The 10079-nt window shown below is 47.0% G+C and overlaps 1 protein-coding gene across 1 annotated transcript; it reads right to left on the bottom strand.

Moving 5' to 3' along the window:
- Nucleotides 1-5007: 5007 nt before the first annotated feature.
- On the bottom strand, nt 5008-9740 carry LOC138521675 (uncharacterized). Its single transcript, XM_069634687.1, has 2 exons — nt 8325-9740; nt 5008-5338 (listed from the first exon to the last, which is right to left on the bottom strand). Exons 1-2 carry the CDS (start codon nt 9685-9687, stop codon nt 5328-5330), a joined length of 1374 nt encoding a protein of 457 aa, XP_069490788.1. The 5' UTR covers nt 9688-9740; the 3' UTR covers nt 5008-5327.
- Nucleotides 9741-10079: the final 339 nt, after the last annotated feature.

Genomic DNA, 10079 nt, shown 5'->3' with positions numbered 1-10079 from the left:
TCATAGAAATGCCTAATGTCTTGATTTAAGGAAGGTGTTTTAACAACAGGAGTTAGAATAATAGATTTCTTGGAAATTCGCGAGGAACTCTTTTTTTCCTCACTCAATTTGAAGTTATTACCATTTACTGGAGTTTTGAGCATTACCTTAGAGGCCACAGTCTCAGATGTAGCTTTATTAATCAACACTTCACCCGAAGTGTTAGTTGTGTGAGTTACTGCGGCTACCTCTGGCATATCTGTTTTTCGCATATACAGCATGCGCGACATAGGTAGCCTTTTAGTTTGGCTACTTCTTGGAGTGTATAACAGGCGACTAGTACCGCTATAGACTGCGCAAGTGAAAGTAGAAAGAAGGGAAATGCACTTCGAAACACTGATTGAAAAGCGCTGCAAGAATTACTATGCAATAAAGAGCGCTTAATAAGTTTAGACGTCTTTGGAACTGAGGCAAAGTACACCCTTATAATAAAAAAGCCATGTAATGTGTAAAATGCACTAAACCCAGAGATTAGTAAAAATACATACAATAACACCACAAAAACAGTTTGAAACACGATGCTAAATTACAGTAGATCTGGGTCTCTTTCCAAGAGTAGGGTTAAAAGTCAAAGCTGGATAAGGGAGCAAGTATAAGCACTGATAAGTCTGTTTAAAAAAAAAGAAAAAATGGAGACAAGCAGCGATGATCCTAAAAAACTCTCAGTGAATAGGGTAAGGAACGCCCGACAGCTCAGGGAGCGGCCAGAGTCCGACTCTCCCCCCTTACCCTAGTTGCAAATTGAAATTGAGTTGATGGTAGAAAGTGTGAGCTTAGACAGATGTATTCACACGGCTGCAGGACGAGGACAAGTCACAACCAAACAGCTAAACAGCATCTCCAGCCCTTACTGCCTCCAGGGCTTAACGCCGGAAGGGTGCTTGTGCCGTAGCTATGAGGGCCTTCAAAGTCACGTGATGCGTCACGTGACCGCAGTAGGGTCCGCCTCTTTCCAGGAAGAAAATACACTTCAGCAAGAGCAGCGCTTGCAGTGCTGAAACTGTTGAAATAAGGTAAAATACTCTGCAGCCAAGAGCACGTTAAAGCAGCCAAGCGTTCTTTTCAACAAATGCACAAACATTTGCATATTATTTTGAACTATCATGATTTACTGATCGAAGGGCATCCTGGGATCGCCAAAACCCTAGCTAAGGTGAAAGAGAACTTTTGGTGGCCTACCTACCGTAAGGACATCATTCAGTATATTCAGTCCTGCGGTGTCTGCGCACAAAATAAATCTGAGAAACAAAAACCATCTGGTCTCCTACAACCATTGGACATTCTTCCAGTTCCATGGCACACTCTTTCCCTTGACTTCATCACCGATCTACCTCCAAGCCAAGGGTTCAACACCATCCTTGTAGTTGTGGACTTATTCTCGAAGATTGCCCATTTTATTCCTCTCAAAGGCCTCCCAGATGCAGCCCCTTTAGCAAAAGAATTCCTGGAGGGCGTGTTTAAGCTACATGGCTTCCCTTCGGTTCTGGACTCTGATCGAGGGAGCCAGTTTGTTTCAAACTTCTGGAAAATATGTTGTGCAATGGAGCAGATCGACGTTCGGCTATCTACCAGTCACCATCCCCAAACGGACGGTCAAACAGAGAGAACCAATCAGACACTCGAGCAATATTTACGGTGCATTCTGCACCACGAACAAAGGAATTGGAAAGACCTACTACGGATAGCCGAATATGCATATAACAATTCTTTGCATTCAAGCACGGAACAAACGCCCTTCTATTCCCTTTATGGCAGACATCCACGTACCTCTGAACTAGACCTTCCAGCCAGCTTGGAAATGCCAGCGGTAAAGACTCTACACAGAACCATTACTCAGGCTTTCAAAAGGGCAAAGGAACACCTTATTCATGCCAAAGAAAAACAAAAGAGATTTGCTGACCAACACCGGAAAAAGGCCCATGATTATCAAGTAGGAGACAAAGTTTGGTTAGCCGCTAAATTCATACCCATCAAAGGAACCCAGACCTTTCATCCCAGATTCTTAGGACCCTATACCATTAAGGAAATTATCATCCCAGCAGCCGTGAAACTGGATTTACCACCTAATCTACACATTCATCCGGTATTCCATGTGTCCCTCCTGAAACCAATGCAACCCGGCACACGGATTGGGACACCACTTAAGCCCATACTTGTTGACAGAGAACCAGAATTCGAAGTCAAAGATATGTTGGACTCTAAATACTCTAGGGCCAAGCTATATTATCTCGTAGATTGGAAAGGATTTGGACCTCAAGATAGATCCTGGGAGCCCAGTGAGAATATCCACGCACCACGTCTAATTAGGAAATTCCATCGGAACTTCCCAACCAAACCTGGGCCAGACAGAAGGAACACCATGGGAGGGGCCTTAGGGGGGAGTGCTGTCACGACCCTCACCCAAAACCCCCTCTGGCAATCCCATTGGCCAGGTGGAGACAGGACTCAGGAATCTAGAGCCTGGCATCCTCTTCAAAAGCCCTCATGAGGCCAGTCCTGACGCCTATGGCGCCAGGCTCATACACCATGAAAAAACAATGTGCTTGGGAACTACTCTATTGTATTGTCAGCCAACATGGAGGCATCCACATAGCTTGGTTCCTACGAACCAAGCTATGCGGTCTAGTGTTTTGGGTGTGGTAGCCTAGGGACTATTTTTCCTGGACTATTTTGTTGGGGCTATTTAAACCACACCCGAGCAAGACAACACGCTTCGCATTACTTTGCAGCTTGTAACATGATGCTCACCGTGTCCAGCTATTCCCTCGAACCTCGGAGAAGCAGAACCTGCAAGGAGACAAAAGGAACATCATTAGCAGCAGCATGTTAACTGCAGTCTTTATCTTTAAGCACTCGCAGCTACTGAGAACAGCTTCCTTGAATCTGCACGCCTCCCGGACAGAACGACCTGAAAGAGGAAGATAGAGACAACATTAAAGAAAGCAGTAGAGACATTTAGAAATTACGAACTGCTCAAAAGGCTTACCTGGCTGGTCGCCTCTCGGCTGGCACCACTCCGGACATTCCACTTGCGCTGAAGAACACTGCGACCTACAAGGAAGGAAAACACAGGTTAGCAAAGGCAAGACTTCGCAGCGCTGCGCATAGCGCTTACTTACCGCATCATAGCGCTCTAAATGCGCCAACATTTACCAGCGGGGCTCAACCAAGCCAGTTCGCCGCACTGAAGCTCTGCATACCTAAGGGAGAAAAAAGAGACATTTAAAAAAAAGAAAGGCATGCAGGATAGCAACAAAACTAAAGAACAGCAATATGACCTACCTGAACAATATCAAACGGGCCGGCATCAGTGAGGTAACTGGACCACACTCGCCCATGAAAGAGAGCACGCCTAATTATACCACAAGGTGAGGAGAGGGCGTCAGAGGGACTGAAATCATACGGGGGTGGAGGGAGGATACTTACCCCAGTCGGTCAGTCTTGAACACAGTCCTGTATTTCCAGGCAGAACCTTCCCCGCAGACCACATTAGGGCAAAGCTGAGAAGCATACTAGCGAGTAACCCGGCTGGGTAGCGTCCCTGTGGATACCAGGTGAGCGTAACATATGCTCAATCTTTCAAGTCTCAAAAATGTGTGACGAAGATCCTCAGTTTTACAGGAAATCTTTTATGCCTAAATAGTTCCATGTTCTTTCACAACAGCACCGGCGCTGACGGAAACGCACTGCTGAGGAGGTTTGTGTCTCCCACAAATCAGCAATTTAGCATTCACTAAAACCAATGTGAAATACCTCTAGTTTTTCCGGATCAGGTCACGACTCCACATAGTAACAATGGATGTGAAAGCAAGAGCCTCCAACACATTACAATTTCAGAATGGGCGCTTGAGTGAACAAAGCTCTAATTGAGAGGGACCATCTTGAAGGACTGAACACCATGCACCCATTAGTGTTTTTATTAGTGTATTTGTATTTTAGTTTCATTAAAGCCTCCATTTTATGTTTTAAACATTGATTGGACATATCCTTTATTTTGGTATCACATACTATTGTTGTTTGTATGCTTTTTGGTTTGCTCATACATTAATTCTAGTAGTCATTTCGTCACATTTGGTTTCCTTAATATCGTAAACAAAGTACATGCATGAAATATAGGTCATCACCTTGACACTCCAGTGTACTTTATGGTACCCTGCTTCAAACACAAGCCTGTTCCACCTGCCAAATGGCAAGTAGGAGAGTCTGCCATTACAGGCCTAATTTAAACTTCAGATCGAAATGTAATGCAATGAATGACAATTTCGAAAGGTTGCAACAGGAAAGTAATAGCAAACATTGGCAATGCTGACATTTTTGGTTTTTGTGAAGATATGGGATAAAGGTATTTGCCAGGCATTACCGTAATGGTACTAACTGGCCCTTAATGGCAGAATCTTGAAATGGTGCAGCAACCTGGCAAATGACAGCAGTGCCTGGCAAATGCCTATGAAATACCTATACCTATACACATGCCAAAACTGTTGGCTTTGGTAATGTTTGTTTTTAACAGGGCTTAATTGAAGGACACACATACAGCTTATAAATCACGTGTCAAAGGGCGGTCCTGGGTAGGACATTTTTGTTACATCTGTAGCATGTTTACAGCACCAATTAAACCATACGCAACGGATCATCTGGAATTCAGAAAACTACTCAAAACCGGGCTCTTTGATCCAGAACCAGAAGGAAATGACTAGGAAGCATAGACCCAGCGGGATACAAGAATACAAGGGAGGAGACCATTACCTCTAACTTAATATTCCCTAACCAGAGGGCAGGGGTTGGGGGGCCCCGACCACCCATGTTCACATTCCGATAGTCCACAGAGGAAACTTAGGTAGGTAAGGACCCCTCAAGGGATGGGCGGGGAGAGACCAGAATGTCTAATCCCCCACACTAGCGTGAGATGGGGGTTTAGATTCTATAAAAGACAAGGAGGCGAGTATTATGCATTACAATCTTTACTCTGAACCACAGCAGCAAAGAATAAAAAACTTTGTAAACGAATTTTTTTCAATAAACATAACGTTATAACAATGCAATGGGAAACATCCCAGTCCAATATGGTGGGCAGGTCATGCCCTGGGGGTAGCCAATAGGGAGCGAGCCAGTCCCAATATAGGTCCATTCCTTTAGTAACTCCCCCTCTTTCTGACGCTGATCTGTCTCACACGACCACCGAACTCCTTCTCCACGTGGAACGAAGAACAAACTCCCATGGAGACGCCGGGGCTGAAACCTTCTGCAACCTGGAGCTCAATCTCCCACTTCCTCCTGCATCGAAGTCATCAACTGCCCTCTGAAACAACAACCGACACCAGTAAGGGTGGGTGGGTGGGATAATACTCGCCTCCTTGTCTTTTATAGAATCTAAACCCCCATCTCACGCTAGTGTGGGGGATTAGACATTCTATGGCAAGACAGGAGGCTCATATTATGCAAGTTCAAAGCCCTTGCATTACATTCACCGCTACATGGGCAATACGCTTATGGTAAAATGTCTTAAAAGTTGATTCCCTTGACCAGTCAGCTGCTTTTAGGATCTGTTCCAAACTACCCCCCAGAAAGGCTGCTTTAGAGGCGATAGCGCCTCGGACTGAGTGGGGACCAAAAGAGGAAGTGTCAACCCCCGCCTCCCGCATAACCCATTTGATCCATCTGGCCAAAGTAGAAGGGGAGACCGTCTTATGGGGTTTCCTGTAGGAAATCAGCAGCTGAGAGGTATTGGGAGGTCTAAAACCTTCAGTTATAATCTCAAAACATTTCAAACAGTTGACCACACATAGTTTACAATCTTCAGGAAAAGCTGGATAGGATATCGAAGAAGTCATGCATTTAGTCCTTCGTGAGATAAAGAAAGTAACCCCTTGAGGGGTGAACATCTTATTATCCACATCAAGAGCTCTGATATCAGAGACCCTTTTAATAGACACCAGACATAGTAACATAGCAAGTTTGGCAAATAACTGCTGCAGGGACAGTTCTTCATTAAGAGGCCAGGACCTGAAGAGCTGCAGCACCACATTAACATCCCAAAGAACCGAATATTTCGGTTGTGGCGGAACCTTAATACGGATAGATTTGAGGGCCCTCCGCACTAAAAAGTGTCTACCCACTGGTTCCCCTTTAACCAAAAGATGACCGGCTGAAATAGCCGAACGAAAACCATTAACAGTTCTGTAGGCTTTCCCTTCCTTAAACAATTCTACAAGAAAATTAACCACCTCTACAGGAGGGGCAGAACGGGATTGAGGTGCCTAGCCACACACCAGCTAACCCATCTGTTCCATGCAGTGGAATACCCTGCCTTAGTAGAGGGCGCCCAGGAGTCCCTGATGACCGCCATAGAGTCTTGCGAAAGTCCTCTGAAGCACCAGGAAGAGCTGAAATCTTCCAAGCCATAAGGGCAAGGTGTCCCTGCAAGACCAACTCGTGAGGGAGACCCTCCGGATCCACTAGCAACTGGGGATCGCGAGGGAGAAGACGGGGAATATCTATTGCCAATTCTAGAAGGGCCGGGAACCAAACTTGAGAGGGCCAAAAGGGGGCAACTAGAACCAGAGACACCGCCTGAGTGCGAACCTGGACCAGAACCCGGGCTATCATAGCAAAGGGAGGAAAGGCATACCCCAACTGACCCGACCAATCCTGGAGGAAAGCGTCGGTGGCTAGAGCTAACGGATCTGGTCTCCAACTGTAAAACCTGGGAACTTGACAATTCAGTCTGGAGGCAAACAAGTCTATCATCAGAGGACCCCAGAGGGACTCTATGCGGGCGAAAAGAGACCTGTTCAGCATCCAATCGCTCCTGTCCTGCAGGTGCCTGGAGTTCCAATCTGCAACCTCGTTGCCGACTCCTGGGAGGTATTCCGCTTTCAAGAGAATATCCCTGTCGAGGCAAAAATGCCAAAACTCTCTCGCCAAATCCGCCAAGACTTTGGACCTGGTACCCCCCAGGTGATTGATGTACCTCACCGCAGATATGTTGTCCATGCGGAGGAGAACACAACAATTCCCCTGATCCTTGAGGAGACTCCGAACAGCAAAAGACCCCGCTAACAACTCTAGGCAATTGATATGGAGTAGTTTCTCTGACTCCGACCATTTCCCTCCTGTGGAGACCTGACCCAATCTGGCTCCCCAACCCGATCTGCTCGCATCTGACTCCAGAACGACATCCGGCGATGGGCCAAATATTGCCTTGCCATTCCAGGCCTCCATGTGCCTGAGCCACCACAGAAGTTCCAACCTGGCCTCTGGCGGCAATTCCACCATTTGGGAGTAAGAGAGACACTTGCGCAAATGCCTGGCCTTTAAGCATTGCAGTGCTCTGTAATGTAGGGGAGCAGGGAAGATAGAGCCTGAATGGATGCCGACAACATCCCTACAACTCTGGCCAACTGCCTGAGGGAGATCCTCCCTCTCCTGAGGAGTAGACGAATTTCCTTCTTTATCTTGGACAGTCTGCTGTCTGGGAGAAGAAGGATGCAAAGCTTTGAATCTATATTGAAGCCCAGAAATTGGATACATTGCGTAGGCTTCAATATGGATTTTTTTACATTTATCACAAAACCTAGATCCTGTAAGAGGGTCACAGTAAATTTCAGATGAGAACACAGAGTTTGACAATTCTGGGCCAGGAGCAACATGTCGTCTAGATAAACTATGATCCGAATCCCCCTGGACCTGAGAATAGCCATCACAGGGCGCATGAGCTTGGTGAAACACCATGGGGCCGAGGACAGGCCAAACGGAAGGGATGCAAACTGCCACACCCGACCCCCCCACTGAAACTGAAGATACTCCTGATGTGGGAGAAAGACGGGAACCACTAGGTAAGCGTCTTTGAGGTCCAATTTGACCATCCAGTCTGCAGGGAGAAGAGTATCCCTGAGTAAATGAATTCCCTCCATCTTGAAGTGGTGATAAACCACAAAAGAGTTGAGAGCTTTCAGGTTGATTACTGGACGAAACCCCTGGTCCGGTTTCGGAACTAGAAAAATGGTACTCTGGAACTGAGAGGCCCTGTAAGAGGCCGGGACTACCGCCCCTTTGGAGATGAGATCCCGTACCTCCCCATCTATAAGGGATTGTTTGACTTTGTCGAACACCAAAGGAAGGGGAATGGACAACTGGCAAGGAGGGGCATAGAACTCTATCTGATAACCCTGAATCGTTTGTAGCACCCAAGGATCCGAAGTGAGAGCCTCCCACTGTGGAAGGAACCTGGCTAGTCTGCCACCTAAACTTTTGAGGGAAAAAACTTTTAGCACCTCAGAAATTACCTGCTGGCCCTCTTGATCTTCCGGCTCCCCTGCCGGCACGTCCTCTCCAACTGGAGTTTTGTTGCGGATAGAACTGATTATGTGCTCCTCGAGCAGAGGAGGTATGGTATGCGCCACGGGGCGCAAACTGTCGGGGGCGGGAGGAGCCCTGGGAAAAACGGCCGGAGGAGCGGGCCCTACCTCGTCCAGCCTTGTTAAAAACCTTTGGGGCAAAAACCTTTTTTATATTAACCTGCGCTTTGTCCAGCGCTGTAAATGTGTGAACATAAGCTGACAAATCTTTCAGGAAAGAATCCCCAAACAAATTACCCTGAGCTGCAGGGCCACCTTCCCTCTCTGACATGTCTGCCAGTTTGGAATCCAACCTCATTAATAATGATTTCCTCCTCTCCCTACATATGGAGGCATTAGCATTGCCGAGCAGGCATACTGTACGTTGGATCCAACCCCTTAATGCGTCAACATCTATCGGGGTATTAGAGGACGCCGCCTCTTCTGCCATTTCAAAAATCTGCGTGACTGGACCCAGGATGTCCAACAGTCTGTCTTGACAACTATGCCACGCTTTATCGACCCCCTTCTTGGGGTCCTTCCCTTTCTGGGAAAGAAAAGCCGCCATAGACTGGTCTATTTCTGGCGCTAGAGCTACCTTGTCGGCGAGCAACGGTTTAGGGCATTCCGCCCGTAACTTATTACGATCCTCTTTGGCCATAGGGCGGCGGATCCAGAACTTGAGGAAAGAGGAAACCTCCTCAGAGGGTTGCCACTCAGCAGACCTGGGGTGTTGTATCAGGGCAGGATCAAAGAAAGGAACACCACTACCATCCAGCAGGGGACCCCCTTGAGGGACTACCGAGGTCACCTTCCTTTTTTGCCTCTTAGGGGGCGAATCAGAATCATCTGCACTGTCAGAGGATGAGACATCAATAGGGGGCTCCACCGGCGCGAAAGGCGCGGGGGCCGGCCAGGGGGTGGAAGAGATAGGTCGAGATTCTTCCCACCCGCGCTTTAAATTACCCTTAGGGGAAGCAATAGGAGATATGGCCACTAGGGGACTGAGTTGTCCCTGGGTATGTTTAGTTTTAACCTTACATTTTCTGGGTGCCTGGGACTCCACAGATGGGACAGCGTCCTGGGAGGGATGAAAATCCGCAATGCGGGTAATTAATCTGTCAAAGGCTGACGCCAAAGTATTATTCAAATCAGATAAAGCGGAGTCCAAAGAGGACTGAATAGCTTGAGCCACTAAAGGCTGGGAATGACAGGCTTGATCCCCAATGTTTTCAAGTATCTTCTCACTTTTTTTGGCAGTGCGCACTTGAGTGCTGGCATCTGCAGAGGAGGGAAGCACTCCTTTGTCCATGACAGCACCAATTTCTTTGGTAAAATAGAGATATATATATATATATATATATACCGTTATTTAAACACAGCCGGGTCAAAGCTGCACTCACACAAGCCGAGCAGGCTGTAAGGACTCAAGTTAATAGTGTGCCACAAACCACAGGTAAGGGCCACCAAGGCAGAACATGGGCAGTGTCTGAATTCCCACAGACAAACACGCGAGCAGCGTGTGAGGGCAAAGAAGCAAAATTTTTAAACCTACAAACAACGGTAACACTATTACTAATTTATAAAAGAAAATGGAACATATTACGAAAAAATAAAAATATATACATTTTTCGTGGCGGAGAGCAGGCACGAACTGCTAAACCTGCCTTTCACAAGCAGCACGCTTACCTCGTGTGCCACAGA

This window comes from Ambystoma mexicanum, chromosome 13 (genome assembly GCF_040938575.1).
Source record: "Ambystoma mexicanum isolate Mex_15411 chromosome 13, UKY_AmexF1_1, whole genome shotgun sequence".
NCBI lineage: Eukaryota > Metazoa > Chordata > Amphibia > Caudata > Ambystomatidae > Ambystoma > Ambystoma mexicanum.
This window is presented reverse-complemented; position numbering and strand designations above follow the sequence as displayed.